General features: G+C 31.8%; 2 protein-coding genes and 1 pseudogene across 2 annotated transcripts; all 3 read left to right on the top strand.

Annotated features, from left to right (window-relative positions):
• The first annotated feature begins 8,247 nt into the window (after nucleotides 1–8,247).
• LOC105769148 (cytochrome P450 CYP82D47) lies at nucleotides 8,248–10,161 on the top strand. The gene is made up of 2 exons (XM_012589602.2): nucleotides 8,248–9,248; nucleotides 9,338–10,161. The coding sequence occupies exons 1-2, from the start codon at nucleotides 8,304–8,306 to the stop codon at nucleotides 9,959–9,961; spliced, it is 1,569 nt and encodes a 522-aa protein (XP_012445056.1). The 5' UTR covers nucleotides 8,248–8,303; the 3' UTR covers nucleotides 9,962–10,161.
• A 4,738-nt stretch (nucleotides 10,162–14,899) lies between these two features.
• Nucleotides 14,900–16,859, top strand: LOC105769150 (cytochrome P450 CYP82D47). The gene is made up of 2 exons (XM_012589603.2): nucleotides 14,900–15,891; nucleotides 15,981–16,859. The coding sequence occupies exons 1-2, from the start codon at nucleotides 14,947–14,949 to the stop codon at nucleotides 16,602–16,604; spliced, it is 1,569 nt and encodes a 522-aa protein (XP_012445057.1). The 5' UTR covers nucleotides 14,900–14,946; the 3' UTR covers nucleotides 16,605–16,859.
• A 4,733-nt stretch (nucleotides 16,860–21,592) lies between these two features.
• On the top strand, nucleotides 21,593–23,399 carry LOC105769151 (cytochrome P450 CYP82D47-like; annotated as a pseudogene).
• The last annotated feature ends 748 nt before the right edge of the window (nucleotides 23,400–24,147 follow it).

Genomic DNA, 24,147 nt, shown 5'->3' with positions numbered 1-24,147 from the left:
AATTTTTCCCGAAACTAGATTCATATATCTTCTTACCATAAAAATTTCAGAATTTTTGGTTTAGCCAACTAGTACAGTTTATTCTTTAAAATTTCCCCTGTTTCATTGCTCGACAGTTCTGACCTCTCTTCACTAAAAATTAATTATCTCATTGTACAAAATTCGGATGATGTTTCCGTTTGTTTCCTTTGAAAATAGACTCATTAAGGATTCTAAGAATATAAATTATAACTTATAATTATTATTGTACAATTTTTAACAATTTTCCAAATTCAAAACAGAGGAACTCGAAATCATTCTAACCTTGTCTCACAAAATTAATTATATCTCATGACAACTGTTTTAGTGTAAAATATTTATTACCAATTTGACCCTAAACTTTTAATACATGACAACTTCGTCCCTAGGCTCGAAAAATGAAATTCTTACAATATAATCCTTGATTCAAGACTAATAATTCTCATACATATCAATAACATCCCATGGATTCCATGAAATTTTAGAAGTTATCCACAATTTCAATACTTTTCAATTTAATCCTAAAACATGTTTTCATCCAAAATTCTTTAATAAAACACCTTTAAACATCCATTAACATCTCAATTTCATCATAAAATAACAAAAATCATATGAACTTATCATTGGTATCTTCCAAAACTTTCAAAAAAAATGAGAAACTAGTAGAATACCAAGTTGGACCTAATTGTAAAAGTCTAAAAATATAAAAATTTCAAGGAAAAAGTAAGAATTAAACTTACTTGAAGCCAAAATATGGAATACCAGCTCCAAACACTCTTCCATGGCTGTTTCCCACCGAAATTTCAAGATGAAATGGTCTTGAAATCCTTAAAATAAAATTTGGCCACATAAACTTTTTGTAATTCCAATTTTGTCCTTAAATACATAAAAATCCTAGATTTTTTTAACGGTATACCATCTCAGCCACTTAAATTGGTCCATTTTCTCTTTTAGCCCTTCCTTATTTAATTTTTATACTATTTACTCACTTTAGCAAGTTTTGCATCTTTTCAATTTAGTCCTTTTTAATTAATTAATCATTAAACATTAAAATTTTTCGATTGAAACTTTAACACTACCATATTGAAACTTTGTAAATATTTATAAAAATATTTACGGCTCGGTTTATAACATCGAGGTCTCGATACCTCTTTTCCTTAATTTCTTGACTTAATAAATTTTTATAAAACACAATTTACTAATTCAAAAATCTCTTAAAAATCATATTTGGCTCGTAATTATTAATAATGAAATTTACGAGCTTATTTTTTGAATTTGATGATCTCGTACCACTGTTTTTGACATTTTTGAAAATCGGGCTATTACAATAACAAAGACTTAATAACAATAACAATATTAACAAACTAATATATAATCTAATTTGTAAAAGCAAATACAATGGACTAAATTTGAATCAAAAGCAATTAAAAACACAAAATCAAATTAAAGCAGAGGATGAATTTGCAAAATGCGTGCAACATGGAGGCCAAAAGGAAATGAATCCCACCTTCCAAAACGTTATGCAAGATGGGATTAAAATAGAACCGATTTAATATGTCATGGAAAAATTTGAAAACGATAAAACAATGGTTTTGAAATGATGAAAAACATGAAAGGATTAAAAACGTAAATAACCCATCAATGCTTAAAACCTATTTCAAATCCTAATTAAAATCCCTATTCCATCTGCAACTTCAACAGCCATTTTCATCTTCTCCTCTGCTTTTCACGCCTAAATCCCTCCTTCAACTTTGATTCCGACAAAGCATAGCAAGGGCATCGACGGCGCGCCAACACTGGTAAGAACCTCTTCTCTTCCCTTCTTTATTTGCTTTTAGAAACAAGGAAAAATAAAAAGAAAAACAAATAAAGAAGCTGGGAAAAAGAAGAACCAAAATCGTCACCTTCAAAACTGTTTTTTTAATCCTGTTGTGTTTCTTCAATCTGTTAATACAATATTGTTTTTTTTCCAATCGATTTTACAATCAACTCTTTATATCCCAAAACAATAATAAAATAAATAATAAAAATCCAAAAAATTCCCCCTTCACCAAAAACAATCGGCCCTCTTTATAGCCAAATTTTTACAAGTCAAAAAAATAATCTTTTACAAGTTGTTGCTGTATATTCGGTCATTGCCTGTTCTTAGTTCATTTGTAGGACGAACGTGCATGGTGGACGCGAGGGATCGCTGAACGTGGGTGATTGCGACGTGGGGCGATAGGGTCGTTGCTGCAAATGGAGAACGTGCGACGCACCCTAGGGTTTCTGCTTCCATTGTTGCTGAAAACATGTTGTGGGCTAGGGTTAATTTAGGCCAATTGGGCCAAATGTATTGGGTTATTGTTTTATTTTTAGTATTTGATTTGGGTTGTGTAAATGGTTTTGGGCTTTAGGCTTAGTTGGGCCCAGGTAAAAATTTGGGTATTACAAGGCTCGCTGATTTCAAAGAAATAAATTGTCACACTCAGTAAGTTAGAGTGCAACATTTCAAATCCTCAGAATTAAGTTTATCTTTTGACTTTTAAAACCTAGGGTTAATTAAGTTAGAGTGCACCCTAGGGTTTCTGCTTCCATTGCTGCTGAAAACATGTTGTGGGCTAGGGTTAATTTTAGGCCAATTGGGCCAAATGTATTGGGTTATTGTTTTATTTTTAGTATTTGATTTGGGCTGTGTAAATGGTTTTGGGCTTTAGGCTTAGTTGGGCCCAGGTCAAAAATTGGGTATTACAAGGCTCGCTGATTTCAAAGAAATAAATTGTCACACTCAGTAAGTTAGAGTGCAACATTTCAAATCTTCAGAATTAAGTTTATCTTTTGACTTTTAAAACCTATGCATTTTGAGAAGGATATCTGATTATTTGGGTCAAATGAGAAAATCAAATCCCAGTAAGTTAGGGTTCGATTTCACAAAATTCCTAAATATCGAATATTGTCTTTATTTTTATTTTTTAGAAAAAATCCTCATCTCGAGAAAACAACATGTCATACCCAATGCGTTAGGACACAACGTATTTTATTCCCGAGAATGAGTTTTTTATTCGTATGCTTTGATTAAAGAATAATCTCGGTTATTTAGAATCGACGAGAAAAATTGGAACCCAATACGTTAGGGATCGATTCTTTCAAGGATCCCAAATACCGAACTTTGTGTTATCTTTGAAAAACTTTTTGAATAAAAATGCTCTTGATACTTGAGTGATATTAAACGTAATTTTTTAAACAAATAAAAACAATGGAATAATAACGTACAACGCGAGGCGATAATTCGTAAACCTATATGTTAATGAACACAAATAATCCATAAATACCAATAAACAAATACCATACACATAAATATCAACATTAGTATTTAAAACCTAATAATAATAATAATAAACTAAGAAACAAGCAAATTAACACAAACACCAACCCAATGTACAAGTTTTGAAATAACCAAAACATGAAAGAAAGGAAATTGTAAACCAATAAAGTGTAGGTATAAAATTTTAAAATAAATAATATGCAAGAAAATTTAAAATAGATAAAATGGAGTTGAAAATATATATATATATATATATATATATATATTATGTGAAACAGAAATATCTAAATGAATATTAAAGTAAATATTACAAATGAGGAAAATCCAAATAAGTAATATATAAAATAATAATATCCATATATATGTTAATCTAAATAAATAATGCATATATGATAATACATGTAAAAAGTTGAAATGGGTGAAATATAATAAAGTAGGTTTTTAAAAGAAATAAATTATATATATGAGAAGAAGTAAAAATAGAATAATTTGGGATAAATAATATATCATAAATGGTATATAAATAATATTAAATTTACATAAAAATATATAGAATAACATATAATAAAATTGAAGAATGATACATGAAAACTTAAAATAATTATATGATAAATTTAAAATAATAATATGTGATAAATTTAAACAACATTCATAAAGGATTTAAAATAATATTAAGCACAAATATAAAAATAAGGTTAGATTTAAAAATTAAATATATCAAAAAATAATGAAATATAAATACTTAAATAAATTAAAAAAGAGCAAATTAAAAAATAAAAACTATCCAACTATATTAAAGAGGGAAATCGTACTGCGGCCAACACAGACCCACCCACAATGAAAAGGTTCTGAAAACTTCTTACAATTAATTGAGGGAGTGACTTTTTTTTCTTATCCTTACGGGATTTTTATCAAAATATTATAAAAAAATACCAAAATATTATAAAATTTTTTTATTTACCAAAATAATACAAAAAAAGCTACGACAACGTGACAGCACATTGGTGGAGGGGCTGCCATAGGCGGCACTAGTTGTGCCAGTGGCAGAGGCGGCACCGATGGTCCCCCTGCCACAGGCGGCACTGCCCCTATAATGGGGACCATTCGGTTGGTGGGTGGGGGGAAGAGAATGAGAGGGAAAGGAGAAGAAAGAAAGAAAGAAAAAGAAAGAAAAGGAAAGGAGAGGAAAGAAAGAAAGAAAAAGAAGGAAAGAAAACGAAAGGAGAAGAAAAAAAACAAAAGAAGAAGAAGAGGGAAGAAAGGAAAAATAAAGAAAAAAATGTGATTTTTTTTTGTATTAATTTAATTTTTTATAATATTTGTGTAAAAATTATGTTATGTACATTGTATGTGTCTTGTAATTAGTTTTTTAGGAAAATAGCATTAAAAATAAAATGATAAAAAATAAGTTTAAGAAAACATAAAATACGAAAAGAAAAAAACGGAAATTTTATATTCACCGAAAGTAATAAAATCTGAAAAAATGGTATATTTAAAAACACACTAAATTAATAAATTTCAAACATAATGCACTAAAATAATGTAAAATAATAAAATTAGAAAATATAATATTTTTAAAGTAATAAAATGTGGAGAAAAAATACGAACAAAGGGTCAAGTAAGAGTTTTTACTAATTTTTTAAAAATTAAAAATAATTAATACAAATATTTCAAACAAAATGTACTGAAATAATATAAAATAATAAAATACGAAAATAATATATTTTATTGAAAGTAATAAAATTCGGAAAAATAATACGAGCAAAAAGGTGAATAAGATTTTTTAAAATTTATTTAAAACACACTAAATTAATAAAGTTCAAACATAATATACTGAAATAATGTAAAATAATAAAATTAGAAAATATAATATTTTTAAAGTAATAAAATGTGGAGAAAAAATACGAACAAAGGGTCAAGTAAGAGTTTTTACTAAATTTTTAAAAATTCAGAAATAATTAATACAAATATTTCAAACAAAATTTACTGAAATAATATAAAATAATAAAATACAAAATAATATATTTTTATTGAAAGTAATAAAATTCGGAAAATAATACGAGCAAAGGGCGTGAATAAGGGTTTTTTTTCAAATTTATTTAAAACACACTAAATTAATAAATTTCAAGCATAATGTACTGAAATAATGTAAAATAATAAAATTAGAAAATATGATATTTTTATTGAAAGTAATAAAATTCGGGAAAATAGTACGAATAAATGGCCGAAATAAGGGTTTTTTACTAATTTTTTTTTGAAATTGCAGGCATCGAAATGGCTTCATTGATTAATCCCGATACACACATATCTGATGCGGCTAATAATGCGGTATGATTTATTATTTGTTAATCATGAGTTCTATTTAAAAAGGATATACGTAATATATAGAAATAAATCATGTTATCCTAATACTTTTTTTTTCAGTAATTTAACACTATCAGGACTCGTACCGAGTAATAAGTGGCCAAGTGAATGGTTTAAAGAAAGCTCCGGATTCATGATTGAAAATATAAGGTTATCATTTACCCATTGCCACGACTTGTCTCTTCCAGTCTGCATTCTTATAATCTTTATGGAAGTTAGCCGCAATGTGACGGATGCAGTAAACGGATCTCCATGGCACACCGGAACGCCTAATTGCTACAATTAAACCTTTCCCTCTATCGGAGATGATGCAAATGTTATCGTTGCTAATAACATACCTCCGCAGGTTAGTGAGGAAGAATTCCCAAGACTCTAAGTTCTTTTTATCTACGATGACAAATGCTATCGGGAGCACGTTTCTATTGCCGTCTTGAGCAACCGCAAGAAGTAGGATATGTGTATATTTTTCATATAGCCAGGTCCCGTCCACCTGCACAAATGGCTTGCAATAGGGAAATGCCCGCACACAATGGATCAAACGTCCAGAACATCCGATGGAAAATCCTTTTTGCAGGCTGTAACTGGTCGTCCAGGCCGTAATAAGGCCTTGTCTGTAACTCAATCACAGTCCCTGGTATGTACTCCCGCATAGCAGCTATCCATCCTTGTAGCTCGTTATACGATGAATCGTAATCCCCATACAATTGCTCCACTGCCATCTGTTTAGCTATCCATGCCTTTCGATATGATACTCGATACTGGAATCGTTCTTGCATTTCGGAAATCAGTACCGAAACTTTAATGGTCGGCATGTCCTTCACCATTGACATGATACGCGTACAGATAGTTTTCGAATCAAGTTTTCCATGATCTTTTGTCTTACATGTTGATGTGCATGTATGAGGACCAACAAATTTTCGTATCTCCCACATTTGCGAACTTTTAATGAATGTAGCTCGTACCCGCCAATTGCAGCCTTCCGCTGCCTCCCAACACTCCCCAATATATATTGTTTGAGTAGACACTGCGACTTTATAATCCACTGATATGTTCATGTTATATCATTTAATAGCAAATACGCACTCTTCTTTACTTTCGAATCTCTGGCCTATGAATAACTCCTCATGATCAGAATTTACGGCCAGTCGGTGAGGATGAACTATTTCAGGGTGCTCCGGGAACTCAGCTACATACGCTGCGACGGGGTCTATGAGCGACATGTGTGGCCCAGGATTATTGTGCATCAAAATACATCGCATCTGGTCCTCAACCGAAGAAGCGTTAATGTTTCCATCGTTGTTGACATCTTCATCGTCAATATCATCAGGTACGTCATCCACATCGGGATCACCGTCACTATCGACCTCTTCATCCCAATTATCGCTACCACCTTCTTCTTCACCACCAACCACATCAATATCGGGTGTAATATTCAGATCGATACCGATCCTACCCATAGTCGATTCACTATCAACGTATGATATTGGAGCCACCATCCACGGTTCTTGAGCTCCGTGTTCTTCACCAGATGCATTGACATCTTCATTTTGCTCTATACCGACTAATTCAGCAAATAAGTGAATTGGTGATTCTTGTCACTCCCATTCCTACAGTAAAGAGCGGTCATTGTCTTCACGTCTTCGTCTTCTACAAGTTCCATTTCACTGAATTTGACCGGATTTATCGAAACTGGAAACTTGTAGAAAATTTTTGATATCCTTCTACCACAACGTCTAAGAATTTTTGCATTAATCATTGCCTTCATTTCATCCAACGAGATATTTCTATTAAATCTCATTGCTATTTATTGCCGACATTCAAATATACATCCAACACTTGTTGTCAAGATGACTCCATCGAAATAAACGCATACAAAAAACTTATCATCCATCTTCAATATTCAATTTGTCAAAAAATAAACAAAATCTCAAAAAAATTTAAGTAACATCTAAACCCTAAAAACATAATAATACTAACTAAAACTATCAATTTGAGTTTTTATTAATCTTAATAACTAACAATAATAACTAAAGTAACAACAAAAAATAATAAAAATTATACAAAAAAACATAACAACAAGATAATCAATTATTTTTAAAAAAATACTTTTTTTTCTCTTCTCTTTCTCTCTTTTTCTCTCTTTTTCTGGCAGCACCTCCTCTTTCTCTTCTTCTTCTTCTTATTTTTCTCCTTCAGCTGGACGGATCTTGGGTTTATAACACGAGTGGTGCCGCCTCTGGGAAAGGCACATTTGGTGCCGCCTCTGCCACAGGCACCTTTGGTGCAGCCTGTGGCATCTGATTTTCTACTGTTCTGTTTTTTTTTTGTATTATTTTGGTAAATAAAAAAAGTTTATAATATTTAGGTATTTTTTTATTTTTTTATAAAATTTTAGTAAAAATCCCTATCCTTACAGTTTCCACAAATAAATTTGTTGTATTTTTTTATTACAGTGGAAGACGGAAGCATTATTTAATTAATAAAATATAATAACAGAATCTTCAATTTCCCCCCGACTACACACCTCCCAGCTATATTTATATGTGTGAAAAGCAATTCATTCCCATCAACAACTTCTTCAGAAGATCTCTGCACTTTCCCATCAAAATAAGCAGAGATGGATCCTCTTTATCTCTCCACTTTTGGTTATGCAGTAGTCTTATGCATCACGCTACTCTTTCTGTACACCAAGCTCAAAAAGCCTAGCTCAGGAAGTGGCGGCAAAGCTCCACCTGTAGCTGCCGGTGCATGGCCAATAATCGGTCACCTTCCGCTGTTAGGCGGACCCAAGGCCCCTCATGAAGCGTTGGGAGACTTGGAAGAGAAATATGGACCTGCCTACATGATCCGGATCGGTGTTCATCCAGCCTTGGTGGTGAATTCGAGTGAGGTAGCCAAGGAAATCTTCACCGTCAATGATATGCATGTTTCCTCCCGTTCCGAATTTGCGGCCGCTGAACACTTGGGTTACAACTATGCCATGTTTGGGTTCTCTCCTTACGGACAATACTGGCGTGAAATGCGCAAAATAACAATGTTGGAGGTGCTATCTAATCACAGGATCGATCAGCTCAAGAAGGTTTTTGTCTCGGAAATAGAAGGCTCAATGAAACTATTATATAAAACTTGGGCCCAGAAAAAGGATGGCTCGGGTAAGGTGTTGGTTGAGATGAAAAAACACTTTTCGGACTTGACTTTGAACGTTATTATGAGGACGGTGGCTGGTAAGAGGTACAGTGTTGTTGCAGAGGAAGACCAGAAAGAGGTGTTGAGGTATCGAAAGGCTTTACGGGATTTCTTTCACTTGACAGGGATGTTTGTGTTGGGAGATGCAGTCCCTTTCCTTCGATGGTTGGATATTGGTGGTTATGAGAAGCGGATGAAGATAACTGCTAAAGAGTTGGATGAAATTTCCGGGGGATGGCTAGATGACCATAGGAAGGGTGGACGCTGGGATGAAAATAAAAAGGAGAAGGATTTCATGGATGTGATGAACTCCGTTCTTAAAGGTGCAAGTCTTGCCGGATATGATGCTGACACCATCAACAAAGCCACTTCCTTGGTATAACCTTTCACTTTTTCTTTTTTCAAATCTAATCTCTCCACTATTCAATTCTTAAGTTCTAAAATTATCAAAATTACGTATTGCAGAATATGATTTTAGCAGGCAGTGACACCACAACGGTTACCTTAATATGGGGTCTTTCCCTAATGTTGAACAAACCTCATATACTCAAAAAGGCTCAAGAAGAACTAGACACCCATATAGGCAAGGATAGGTTTGTGAATGAAACAGACATCGGCAAATTGGTGTACATTCAAGCCATAGTTAAAGAGACATTAAGATTGTATCCACCTGCACCTCTGTCAGCACCTCGTGAGCTCAGTGAAACTTGCTCCATTGGAGGCTACGACATCCCCAAAGGCACTCGGTTGATCATAAACCTTCACAAGATTCAAAGGGATCCTAAAAAATGGCCAGAACCATCGGAGTTTAAGCCCGAGAGGTTTCTCACTACCCACAAAGATGTGGATGTTAGGGGTCAACATTTTGAACTAATGCCCTTTGGCAGCGGTAGGAGGAGTTGTCCTGGAACCTCGTTTGCACTCCATATGTTGTTCTTGACCATGTCTAATTTTTTGCACGCCTTCGATTTCTCAACACCATCCAATGGTTTGATTGACTTGACCGGCACTGCTGGATTGACTAACATTAAATCTACACCGCTTGAAGCCTTGGTCTCACCTCGCCTTGCTCCTGAGCTTTATAATTAAAATTTAGATGAAGATAGCAATAATCAGGTGTGAAGAACAATAATGCTTAAGCATTTTGATTTTATTGTTGTATTATTATTTAATTTGAGTATGTCTGTATCTATTACACTCCTCACTCCTCACTCCTCCCTCTTCTTTTTTCTCTTTTTGGAATCAATAATGGTAAAATTAATAAATAAACAAATATTTGTTAGATAAAACATCTAGATTTAATATTGTTTATATGGTAAACATGAAAATTCTTTGCTCTCAAATTTAAGTTCAATATTTTTTTTTTCTGCTATGCGTTTCTACTGGTCGTGTCTAATATGCTAGCATCACCCTGCACGACTATGTTAAAGAGTTGGGAGTCAGCATTTTGAGATATGTGAATTTATGAAATTTTGGTTCAAGGTTTCAATATTACAAAAAATTTATCAAGGAAAAGTAAATAAGTTCAAAGGCATAGCATAAATATTCGCTATTCAAATAATGCTATTTTACATAACACAAATTTTATCATGCTTTTAATTAAACACATAAATATTAATTAATTCAACCATCATATATCTATAATAATTATTTATCTTTGTTAGATCTGATATTTTAAGTGTAGTATATTGGTTTGTAAATTTGTATTTTTTCAAATAGATTGGTTAATAAAATAATTTATGGATTACATTAATATACTTTGTACAATGTTCTAATTATGTGGTTTTTGCATGCAAAGCAAAATAGAAACAATTATTGGTTTCTTGGTTATCTAATGTTTAAACTAATACTAAGTGGTATTATGTGGTGGGATCATAATACGAAAGACAATTTATATTAGTAGGCTAATCTAACATTGTCTTTAGTCTAATCGAAAATAACTCGTTATTTTATAAGTTGTCTACTAATATTAGTTGTCTATCGTATTACCGTTTAGTATTATTTAAACATTAGATAACCATTGAGCTAATATTTGTTTAATGTGCAAAATCACGTGAGGACAATATACAAATGGTATTATTGTAATTCACGAATAATTTATTAACCAATTTATTTGAAAAATTACAATTGTATAAACGAATATACTACACTTAAGTCACCGAATCCAATATATACATGATAACATATTTCATTTATGAGTCCTGTAATAAATCAACATTCATATTTGCACCTGTACTATTTCATAATAATTAATATTCACATGACTTTTCAATTTAGTCCATTTTAAGTCATATGTGCCAAATTAACTAAATTCTAGCATATGGATAAATTCAAACATAATTAATATATACATAAAATAAAATACAGTGATAAGTTTCGTTTGAACTTATTTGTTCAAAATATGCAAAGTGGATACTTTAGGGGCTAATTCGCAATTTTAGTTTTTCCCTGATCAACTTCTCTTCAATCCGATTCTTGATTTAAACAATCATTTATATCATTAATCAATACCAAGTATCTCCATACTATTCTATGATATGCATGAACCTATACTCGGGATAGCCATAACTTCCAATTCTTAGCTTCGAATTAAAATCCAATTTCATATATTTTTATTTTGAACCTTTTACTTTCTATTTCTAACATAATTTCATGATAAATTTTATATCTATTTAATTTGGTTCCTAATATAACAAAATTAACAAATAAGCTAAATTAACTTTACAATCTAGTTCTTTTTATTTTTAAGCTTAAAATCTATCAATTTCAAGCCTAATTCGTCAAGAAATCAACAAATGCAACTTTCTAAAACTTTAACAGCTTTTATAAATTGGTACATAGACTAGCCAAATCAAGCTCCTATAACTCTAAATTCATAAAAATTTTAATAAAATGACTGGAATTTACCTTAAAATCAATGGCAGAATGTCTTTAGTATTTTTCATTAGGTTTTTCTTCCATGGACGACAAGAAGAGCAAATGAGGAAGATGACAAATTCTCCTCCACTAAATTTAACTTTTATACCTTAATTAAACATTAGTTAACCTAATCCTTAATTGGTTTACTTTAATTACAGTTGGAAAACAACATCATCATCTACTATCTTATATTACAAAATGATTTATTTATCAATTTGGTCATTGATTAATTGTCATTTAAATCTTCAATCAATTAAAATTTATAACGATTGAAATTTTACAATTTAGTCTCTAAACCTTAATTAACTATATAATTAACAAAATTGTTAGGCTAATCTTAAATATATTTTATATATTCTCTTAAATTTTAATATTTATTATTTATTAATCTGATTTATAGAAATACAATTCTAAAATCATATTTTTTATACCACTAAAAATTCAACTATTATAAACCGTTGGAAAAAATATATATTTTAGGGTATTGGCGAAGGCTGCATTATTATCATCATCCAACAGCTCAAACTCATCGTGATCAAGTAAAACAGTCTCCTCCAACCATGAGAGTCCTCCATCACCTGATCCCTAGGATCCAGCTCATTATTGTCTTTGTCATTCACCCTCTTGGTGGCTCTTTCAATATTTTCAGACGGCAGTGGTGAAGCAGGCCTTTCCAAGCTTTATATATATACTAAACAATCATCCCTCTCCAAATAACTTCATTTAATCAGAATCATTTGATAAAATAATTTATCGGTTAAAAAAATTTCCAAGATGAATTTTAATAAACTTGAAGTGGATCTTACAAAATTATACTTTCTTCAATTTTGGTGGATCATGTATTTTTTATTTTATAAAAACATTTTATTATATTTTTATAAAATACTGACCCTACTTACTTACCGTATCTAAAACCTCTATTGAAAATGTAACAAATATTATTTATATTAACATAACATTGATGGGTTAAAGAAAATGGTAAGATACATTTTAATAAACTTGAAGTTGGATTAAATTAAACTTTCTTCAATTTTGGTGTTCTGTATTATATTAAACATGTCAATGAAGAATATGAGTAATTTGATGGGTTAAAATATTTCCCAGGATACATTTTATTAACTTGAAGTAAACTTTCTTCAAATTTGGTGTCCTTATATATTAATATCATATTATATACTTCAAAAAAAGAAGAAGAAAAAACAAAGTCTACGTTACTTGAGAACAGTGGACGCTGAATCTTCAATGGCGACAAAATGATATTCAAGCCACCCTGGGCGACGAGTGACGACAAGCAGCCAACAAGTCTACCTACTTTCGACGAAATTAAACCCAATTAATAAAAAATTTTAATCAAGTACTTCTCTTAATATTTTTTGAACAATACCTGACAGTTTTTTATTTAATCTTAAAAAATTTATAAAAATAATAAACTTATAAAAATTTCTATTAAATTTTATAAAACTTATAAAATTATTAAAATTAGAAAACATTAGAAATTATAAAGAGGTAGTTAAACCCTAAAATCATAACAAACACATCGTATCGATCAACTATCGAATAATAAGAATAATAGTCGATCGTTAAAATCATTTTCGTGTTGAATGAAATATTATCGATCTTCCACAAATAAAATAATGATAATTATGAGGCTCTTTCCTTTTATTGATAACTTATTGTTTTTAATTTTAATTTTTATCTTTAGTTTTTAAAGTACAATACAATAGTTTGGAACTCCAAAAGTTTGAAAAATGTTTATCGATGATATAAAGTTTTTTGGTATAGTTAGATATTATAAAACCAAAATTATTATCCAACGGTTGTAAATATTAATATATGTCAACATAAAATATTCTAATGACTATTCTCATTATCCAAAAGTTGATTTAATGTCGCGTGTTGATTTTAATTTCAGGGTTTAATTTATAAAACGAGGAACAAATAAATAAACTTTTATATATTTGTAACATATAATTTTTTAAAATTACAATTTTCATGATTTCTTAGAACTTGTTTCGAATTTTAATAAGTTTTATAATTATTGATAATTATTAGATTTTTAGATTTTTATAATATTTATAATTGATAAATATTTATAATATGTTTTATTTTTACTATTTGTATAATTTATTATAAGTTTTTATAATTTTATAGGTTTTATAGGTTTATATAAATTTTTATGATTTTTAATGAGAAAATTATATGATTAAATCGAAGCTTTCACGTCTCGCCATTTGATTGATTTATCAATTGATTTTAATAGTAACACGATTAAAGATGGAAATTATTAACGGAAGGGTTTAATTAAATTTTTTTTATTAACTGCAGAAGTTGAATTGAATGCGAATTTAGTATAAGAGTTCAATTAAAATTTTTAAGGGTCCTTTGTACCCAGTGGTGCCCTCGACCCTCCTAAAATGAAAAATCTTTCTTTTAACCTTTTAATAATTTATAAAATTTTAAATTAGTTATGATAAAATTGCACTTGACCCCTAAAATGATAAAAAAATAATTAAATCTTTTAAAATTACAAAAGATATAAATTATCAAAATAATAAAATTACATTAAATATAAAACTTAATTTTAGCCTCCCAAATTTTTTTTATTACATCCCCTATATATATTATTTTAGAAAGGAGGGGACAGCCAAAAAAGAACAGAAAAAACCTCAAAATATTATTAAAGGCCGCCAAACAAGAACCCTCTCACCTCCGTCAGTGACAAATGTATTAAAAAATACAATGTGTTGAAAACGGAGGACCTTACTATCTTAATCTAGTTGTCATTATTGAAGAGCCCTCTCGCATCACATGATTAACTTAACTATCAAGCTAAATGTGTTGATACCGATTTACCTTTTAGTTCAAATGGTCATAAAAGATGGAACAATAACATCCATATAGACTCACTTTATGGTTGGGGTGGAATCGGCTTTAGTCTTAATTGCTTGCATGGTTCCGTTAGCTTATTATGGCACCAGAATATCATTCAAACATTGATGACATAATAAAATAGAATTAAAAAAAATCAATTTCCACAAGGACAAGCTTGACCGTTGGCGTCTTGGCACCCCAGCTATATTTATAAGTGCAAAAGGCAAGACATTCCCATCATCAATTACTTCAGAAGATCTCTACACTTTCTTATCACAGCAGTGATGGATCTTCTTGATTTCTCCACTTTTGGTTATGCAGTAGTGTTAGGCATCACGCTACTATTTTTGTACACCAAACTCAAGAAGTCTAGCTCAGGAAGTGGCGGCAAAGCTGCACCCGTAGCAGCCGGTGCATGGCCAATAATCGGTCACCTCCCGCTGTTAGGCGGACCCAAGACCCCTCATGAAACGTTGGGAGACTTGGGTGAGAAATATGGACCTGCCTACATGATCCGGATTGGTGTTCACCCAGCCCTGGTGGTGAATTCGAGTGAGGTAGCCAAGGAAATCTTCACCGTCAATGATATGTATGTTTCTTCCCGATCCGAATTTGCTGCCGCTGAACACTTGGGTTACAACTATGCCATGTTTGGGTTTTCTCCTTACGGACAATACTGGCGTGAAATGCGCAAAATAACAATGTTGGAGGTGCTATCCAATCACAGGATCGATCAGCTCAAGAAAGTGTTTGTCTCAGAAATAGAAGGCTCAATGAAACTATTATATAAAACTTGGGCCAAGAAAAAGGATGGCTCGGGTAAGGTGTTGGTTGAGATGAAGAAACACTTTTCGGACTTGACTTTGAACGTTATTATGAGGACGGTTGCTGGGAAGAGGTACAGTGTTGTTGCAGAGGAAGACCAGAAAGAGGTGTTGAGATATCGTAAGGCTTTACGAGATTTCTTTCACTTGACAGGGATGTTTGTGTTGGGCGATGCAGTCCCTTTCCTCCGATGGTTGGATATTGGTGGTTATGAGAAGTGGATGAAGAAAACTGCTAAAGAGTTGGATGAAATTTCCGGAGGATGGCTAGATGACCATAGGAAGGGTGGACGTTGGGATGAAAATAAAAAGGAGAAGGATTTCATGGACGTGATGAACTCTGTTCTTAAAGGTGCAAGTCTTGCCGGATATGATGCTGACACCATCAACAAAGCCACTTCCTTGGTATAACCTTTCACTTTTTCTTTATTCAAATCTAATCTCTCCACTATTCAATTCTTAAGTTCTAAAATTATCAAAATTACGTATTGCAGAATATGATTTTAGCAGGCAGTGACACCACAACGGTTACCTTAATATGGGGTCTTTCCCTAATGTTGAACAAACCTCATATACTCAAAAAGGCTCAAGAAGAATTAGACACCTATATAGGCAGGGACAGGTTTGTGAATGAGACAGACATCGGCAAATTAGTGTACATCCAAGCCATAGTTAAAGAGACATTAAGAATGTATCCACCTGCACCTTTGTCAGCACCTCGTGAGCTCAGTGAAAGTTGTTCTATTGGAGGCTATGACATCCCCAAAGGCACCCGACTGATCATAAACCTTCATAAGATCCAAAGGGATCCTAAAAAATGGCCAGAACCATCAGAGTTTAATCCCGAGAGGTTTCTCACAACCCACAAAGATGTGGATGTTAGGGGCCAGCATTTTGAACTGATGCCTTTTGGCAGTGGTAGGAGGAGTTGTCCTGGAACATCGTTTGCACTCCATATGCTATACTTGACCATGTCTAATTTCTTGCACGCCTTCGATTTCTCAACGCCATCCAATGGTTTGATTGACTTGACTGGCACAGTTGGCTTGACCAACATTAAATCTACCCCGCTTGAAGCATTAGTCTCACCTCGCCTTGCTCCTGAGCTCTATAACTAAGATTGCAAAAATAGAGTGTGAAGAACAGAAAAGGTTAAGCATTTTGGTTCTTACGGTGTTGTGTTATTTATTGGGGCAATCTCGCCTCTGTTACATCCCCTTCTTTTCAAAACTAATAATGATAAAATTACTCATACGTGAATAGAATAAAGGATTTTTGTAATGTCAAGTTAATTTCCTAGCGGTTTTATGGGTTACCTATATCGTCCTGTAAAAATGATATTTGCTGGGCAAAATATATTCCATTTCTTTTTATTTGAAGCTTCTTTTATTTCTTTAAGCACCTGTGCTTGCTTCTCCATTTCAAAACTGTTAATTTTGTGAAGTCACATGGTAGAGACAAACGTATCATTGGGGAAACAACAAGAACCTCTACCGTTGAAGTATGTTCATCATCGTCAACACTTAGAGCTCAATTAAAAATAATTTCAGTATTTTAAATGACTTGTAACTATTTATAAACCATATGAATATTTGATTGATACTTTTGTTGATTATTTAAGAGAAACTAGTTCAAGTTGTTTCGGTAACGAATGTGGTGTCTCATATTCTAATCCGACGATCTGGTGAGGTGTGAGATGCGACATCAACTTCGATGGATTCAAAGTAACAAAATTAAGTTCGATCAATTATATTTCAATCATATTTGCATCGATTAGACTCCATTATATGGGCATTTATCTCCCATCAGCTCGTTGATCGACAAAAGGAAAAAAAAAAACATCTTTTATCACCCGTTCCTCGAATTTGGATCATGAACATCTCTTATCCCACTAGTTAAGCACCATTAATATTTAATTGACAGAATGATTTTTTTGGCCCTCTATCTTTACAAAAAAAGTCATTTTAACCCTCCATTCAATTTTTCACTTTTTTTAGTTTTGTCAAATTATCCCACAATTAATGAAAAAGTTAATATTTGTCAACTTTGCTAACGTAACATATATGTGGACTGCCGTATAGATGACACATCAACATTTAACTAACTTTTAAATTTTAATTTTTTAAATTTTGTAATTTTGTAATTTTAAATATTTTTAATTTTATAAATATTTTATATTTATTTTTATTTTCAAATTTTAAAAAGTAATAAAATGTTAACATGTCATTTACGTACATAACGTCAACAAAGTTAAAAATATTAATTTTTTAATTCATTTTGGGATGATTTGACAAAACACCCAAATTTAAAAACTAAAAAGATGAAAAATTAAATGAATAGCTAAAATAATTTTTATATAAAATTAAAGAGCCAAATAAATCAAAATTTGAAAATTTTGGTAATTTCTCTTTGGGCCATGCTTTAACGTTATTCTTTTAACAATTTCAAGTTTTTGCTTAAGTTCATTTTGATCCAATGGAAAATTACAACTTTTATTATTTAGATAAGAGATAATATATAATTACGATCTTGAATTTGTTTATTCGTATTTAGTTAGTCAATAAACTTGTATTTTATCAATTATGTTGGTACCTTCACATTAACATAATTTTTTGTGCTAACGTGACATTTTTACTCAATTTAGTGGTATCACATGGCAACCTCTCGAGATATCACGTGGCAAACAGAATTTATATATTTATATACTTTGTTTTTTAATTTATGTTTGCCACATGGCACACTAAGAGATTGCCACGTGGTATTATCAGATTGACTAGTAGTGCCACGACAATACAATTAATGATGTTAGTGCGGAGGTATCAATTTGATTGATGAAATACAAGTCTAAGGACCAACCAGATCCAAAAAAGAAATTAAGGAGCAATTAAATACAAATTGAATAAGTTCAAGGTCAAATTATATATATATATTAATAATTTAGATAAGTAAATTTTTTATTTATCCAAAAAAACACCTATGAAATCATAAGCGAAAAGAAAAAATTCTGTAACAAAAGATAATATCTGTGAGCAATTATAAAGTAAATGGTAAGTTATAAATATAGTCATGTAACTATGTTTTAAGTTTTATTTTAGTCAATTAACTATTAATTTTATGATTTAATCACTAAATTTTTAAAATTAAATATTTTTCATTCTCCGGTAGTTGTTGTTAGATGAGTCACTTGAAGTTGACTTGAGTTTTTTTTGGTCTAATATTTACATATTCTATTAATTTGATCATAAATATAAATTTTAAACAACTTTAGCTCTTAATATTTACAAAATTTATCATTTTAGTTCAAATTTTTTAAAAAAATTGATAAATTTAATTGAATTTTAGAATTCAAACAAAATGACACTTAAAAAGGCTAAATTTAGTATTTCTTTTAGAATATGAAAAAAAATATATTTTTTTAAATACTTTTTTTTGGCAATAATGAGACAGATTACAACTTTACTTAAAGAGTTGAAAAATCAAAGTTTGAAGACTACAACACCATTATCAAGTTGGATGTTCCAAATGATGCTGCCAGTGAATCTGAGGCTTATGAAAGGAGGACAAATGTGTAAATATGAACATTTAAGACAAATAAAAATTATGACTAAGACATATAGTTGTCTTCTTAAAAAGTATGTCCAAAATAATTACGATATTGTACTATTAACAATAATTATAACTTTCTCCCACTTAAATTAACCAGTAAATCACTAATTAACTAATATATATTTTTAATAAGATTTCCCACCATTTTTCTACATTTATATTTCTTCTTAAACCAACAAAAAATCAGCCACGGAGCAATAATTGAACAATTGAAGCAACCATAGCAAAAAGATCATAATTGAGACTTGGGTTAAAACCTCCTTTCACATACCTCAGCTTCATTGGTTGCAAAATAATCTTTTAGAATTCTTTATTTTTAGGAGGTAATAAAAAAATAGGTAAATTAGTCTTTGTACGTTAAATCAAAGAACAAATTGATCAATTTGTATTGTTAAAAATTATCGTGGTTGATGGAATAATCAAACAGGTACATATGACACATGTACCTCATGCTGATGTATATGGAACACTTTTCAACATTAGAAACGGATAAAATATTGAACAAAAGGACCAATTCACAATTTGATTAAGCGCACAAGGACTACTTTGCCTATTTTTTGTGTAGAGGGGGAAAAAATATAATCTGGATCCTAGTACAAAGGCCTCCATGGTATTTTTACCTTTTTTAGGGTCATTTGTATTTAATTTTTAAAAAAAATTAATGTTGAAGGCTAAATTTATTTGATTTTTTTTAGAATTTGAACTAAAATGATAAATTTTGTAAACATTGAGGGCTAAATTTGTTGAATTTTTTATATTTTGGACCAAATCGATAGAATGCCTAAATATTAGATGGCTAAATTGGTTATTAGACCAATGAAGAAGTCCACAATAGCTTTTTGTCACTCATCTAACCACAACTAATGGGTGAGTGACTTAAATATCTAATTTTGAAAATTGATGACTAAATTGAAATAATTAATAGTTGGTGGCCAAAAGAGAACCAAAGACATAGTTGGGTGACTATTTTTATAGTTTACCCTAAAGTAAAATGAAAGGCATAATAATAAATTTAGTTCTAGTGCTTACCTTTTTTTTTTATCAATTTGGTCCTCAAGTTTTTTTTATTTTTACAATGACTACAACTATTTATAATCCCTTCCCACCTTTAATTAAGAGGATAAACGCGTTTTGGCACACTCAAACCCACAGTTCTCCTGCATTGGCAACAATACCAATGTCAATCGAGTTAAGACACTAACATGACAATTCACGTACAATCCACTCATGCTTCATGAAAAGAATATAAAAAATAAAAAAAAAACATATTTAAAAAATTCTAACAGATCTCAAAATATTTATAGAATTTTAACCAGTTACATTAATGTGTTATAATATTTTAGTCATTGAGTCGTTAATTATCGTTAACGGTGTAACGGTAAGTTGACGTGGCACGATAAATCATCATTTCAAACAAAAATTTTTGGTTAAATTATACAATTGGGCACTATATTTTTACGTTTTGAACAATTTATTTTTTTCTTTTATGTTCTTTTAACTTTTTTTTCTTTATTTTCCATTCTCCTATGCTTTTCACTTTGTTTTCCTCCTCCTCCATCTCTTTTAACATAGTTTTTTTTTTTTATGTTTTTCATTTTTAAAACTTTATTATGTTTATGAAAAAAGAAAATGTGAGAGTTGAAACCAAAATAAAACTTGCTTCGCATATTCTCACCCACAATTACAAAACATCACCATCCATCATCGCTTTAACGAACCAATTTGGATCTCCTCAATGACCTAGTCTACAAGCTTACCTCAATCAAAGACCTCGCTAGTTGTGACTTAATTATGGTAGTCCACTTTCAACAAAGGTTCTTGAACTCGTTCCCTTAACCTCCTAACCAATCCCCACGACCACCTTATCTATCTTACCTACAATATTTTCACCCTCTCAAAATTATGTTGTTTTACAGATTCTTCAAACGAGCTCTACAGTCTTAATGACTAAGACAACCACCATACGAAACTTACCCTCAACTTTACCCAAACCAGTTTGGTTCCATACTCCCTTTCTCTCTTCGATTCGTCCATGCTCGACTTCCAATCAAGCTTGCTTGGGAATATCAAAGAAAGTTTAGATCAATTTTATCATTCGCTTAATTTTATTCGTCAAAAAAAGAAAAGAAAATGAATAATCTACACGATTTTGTTACACGATTTTGTAGAAGTTTGAAAACGAAAAAAATTGTTTTGAATATAAAGAACTTAATTTATGTTTAGATTTGATTAAAAATATGGTTTTTATATTACTTAGATCCAATTTTAGTTTTAAAATTAGGTTATATTCAATTTTCAAAAACAGTTTTTAAAATTTCAAAAACAATGGTAAACTAGCCACAGCACACTTTTCTGATTCGCACAATTGTTCGTTCTCCTTTCATTTTCAGAAAGGCATGTAAGTTTTCTTTGTTTGACTCTTTCCTCCATCTTCTTAAGATGGAGTTCAATATATCATGGGCAAAATCCAATTGTATATCTTAGTGTTTATAGCTTAACAATGGATATTTTTCATTTATTATCAGCAACTTCAACTGTTATAGCATTTAGCTTTCCACTCTTTCTTCTCTCTCTTGTATGTATTTCCAAAGTCGTCTCCAGAAACACAAATCGAAAGCCTAAACCACCGTAAGCTAGCGGCGCATGGCCGGTTATCGGTCATCTCCACCTTCTAGGAGGTTCCCAACCAATCCACATTACCCTGGCCAACATGGCGGACAAAAATGGACCAATCTTCACTATTAAGCTCGGTGTGCGGAGAGTTTTGGTGGTGAGCAATACTGGAACAATTAAAGAGTGTCTTACCACCAACGATAAAGCCTTTGCCACTCGTCAGTCGTCCGAATCTTACTTCCTCGGTTCTAATGTGCTACAACAACACGCAAGTTCGTTAGTCTCGAGCTCCTCTCCAACAGCCGCCTTGATAAGCTCAAGCACGTTCGAGAATCCGAGATAAAGTTGTCCGTGCAAGAGTTGTATCAGCATCGGAACAAAAGCAAAACTATTGGCTCTGATAAGGTGTTGGTAGAAATGAAGAGATGGTTTTGGGATTTAACTCTTAACGTGATTCTAAGGATGACTATAGGGAAGCGAATTCCGAGTTTCGGCAACGATGAAGAGAGTCGGGTGCTGAAGACGGCCTTGAAGAACTTTACTGTGTTGGGTGTGGGAAGTTTGTGGTGTCTGATGCTTTGCCGTTTCTGAGATGGGTAGACATAGGAGGCGATAAGAGGGCCATGAAGAAGGTAGGCGAAGACCTAGACCGATTCGCCGAGGGATGGCTAGAAGAGCACAAGCGAAGGAAATCGTCAGGTCAGTTCAAGGGCGGGGAAGATTTCATGGATGTGATGCTTTCTAACCTCAAAGATGAAGGGGATCACCATGCAGATACCATCAACAAAGCCACCTGTCTGGTAGATTTTACATCATTTATAGTATAACTGATGTTAGATTTTGATTGTTTATGGCAAACGTTAAAGAGCCTTGCCTGATTTTTCAGGCTCTGGTTTTGGCGGCTGTGGATACCACAGCGGTTACATTGACATGGGTCTTATCTTTGTTGCTCAACAACCGTGATGCATTAAACTAGGTAGTAAATGAACTCGACATCCATGTCGGCAACAATAGGCCAGTGGAGGAATCCGACATGAAAAATTTAGTATACCTTCAAGCAGTCATCAAGGAAACAATGCGTTTGTACCCTGCTGCACCACTCTCGTTGATTCATGCAGCCACTGAGGATTGTAGGGTTAGTGGTTACCAAGTGGCGGCAGGCACATGGCTGATTACCAATCTTTATAAGCTTCATGGAGACCCAGGAATATGGTCAGACCCAGAGGAGTTTAGGCCCGAAAGGTTCATGACAACCCACAAACATGTTGATGTGAAAGGGCAAAATTTCGAGTTGATACCGTTTAGCAGTGGAAGAAGAATGTGTCCCGGGGTTTCATTTGCACTCCAAGTGCTGCACCTTACGGTTGCTAATTTGCTGCACCAGTTCGACTTTGCAACCCCGTTAGATGAAGCGGTTGATATGCGCCAAGGACCAGCTTTGACAATTTTCAAAGCTACTCCACTTGAAGTCCTCAACACTCCACGCCTTCCTGCTTCTGTTTACGACACTAGCAGCTAATCATGTTGGATTATTAATATTTAAAAAGAAACGAGCTTTGATTATTAATAGGAAGAGTCTTATAATAATATTTCCATGTTAGAGCCATGTATGTGGCTTTGGTGGTGGTTCCACCTGCTTGAAAATAATTTTTGTGATATTTTTAGTGTATGGATTTTTGTGGAATAAAAATCTTGACTCCCCCCACTTATAATATCTTAACACGCTTTACTGCAGAAAATTTAAAGTAAAAAACAAAAATGGAAGTTAGAGTAGAAGATTCATTAATTTCTTTGATATGAATCAAAAGATTCAGGTGCATTAAATGAGTGAATCAAGAAATTAAATTTTTTACTTCAATTCCATAATTTTTTTCTGGGGATAAAATTGCTACCCAATATTAATGAGAATACCCAAATAACCAAAACATTGGAAAAGGTGCAAAAAGCAAGGTAGGCAAGCCTTTGAAGGTGAAGAAATACAGAACTTTCAACCAAAATAACAAACCCATCTTTCATCACATTACAGTCAGCAACTTCCTCTGCAAATTTTAGTACAAGTGTAAAAGGAAATATTATCGCAAAACCTTCTAGATTATAACTTACTGAAAACATAGGCATTTTTAAATGTTTATTTTAGTGTTTTATATATAAAGTGTAATAATAAATTTAGTCCTCAATTTTTATACATTTATTCAATTCAGCTCATTTTTTTTAAAGTAAAATAGAAAACTAACAAGATTAAAGGGTAAAAGAAACTTTAATAACAAAGTAAAAATGATCAATTAAGTCTTTTTAAAATTTTAAAAATTATCATAAAAATTATAAACAAAATTTCTAAAAAGATTATAAACAAATCTTCTTCCCAACTTTTTCTTCTCTTTTGCAGTTAAATAAAAATCCCATTCAAAAATGCAGGAGGGTTTCACTTTTACGTTGGGTATC

This window comes from Gossypium raimondii, chromosome 5 (genome assembly GCF_025698545.1).
Source record: "Gossypium raimondii isolate GPD5lz chromosome 5, ASM2569854v1, whole genome shotgun sequence".
In the NCBI taxonomy this organism is placed as follows: domain Eukaryota; kingdom Viridiplantae; phylum Streptophyta; class Magnoliopsida; order Malvales; family Malvaceae; genus Gossypium; species Gossypium raimondii.
This window is presented reverse-complemented; position numbering and strand designations above follow the sequence as displayed.

What these genes read in the sequence shown, in the direction of transcription:
- LOC105769148 (XM_012589602.2), top strand. Translation starts at nt 8,304, where the DNA reads ATGGATCCTCTTTATCTCTCCACTTTTGGTTATGCAGTAGTCTTATGC. An exon ending in TCAACAAAGCCACTTCCTTG is followed by an intron (nt 9,249 to 9,337) that starts GTATAACCTTTC and finishes TACGTATTGCAG; the next exon opens with AATATGATTTTAGCAGGCAG.
- LOC105769150 (XM_012589603.2), top strand. Translation starts at nt 14,947, where the DNA reads ATGGATCTTCTTGATTTCTCCACTTTTGGTTATGCAGTAGTGTTAGGC. An exon ending in TCAACAAAGCCACTTCCTTG is followed by an intron (nt 15,892 to 15,980) that starts GTATAACCTTTC and finishes TACGTATTGCAG; the next exon opens with AATATGATTTTAGCAGGCAG.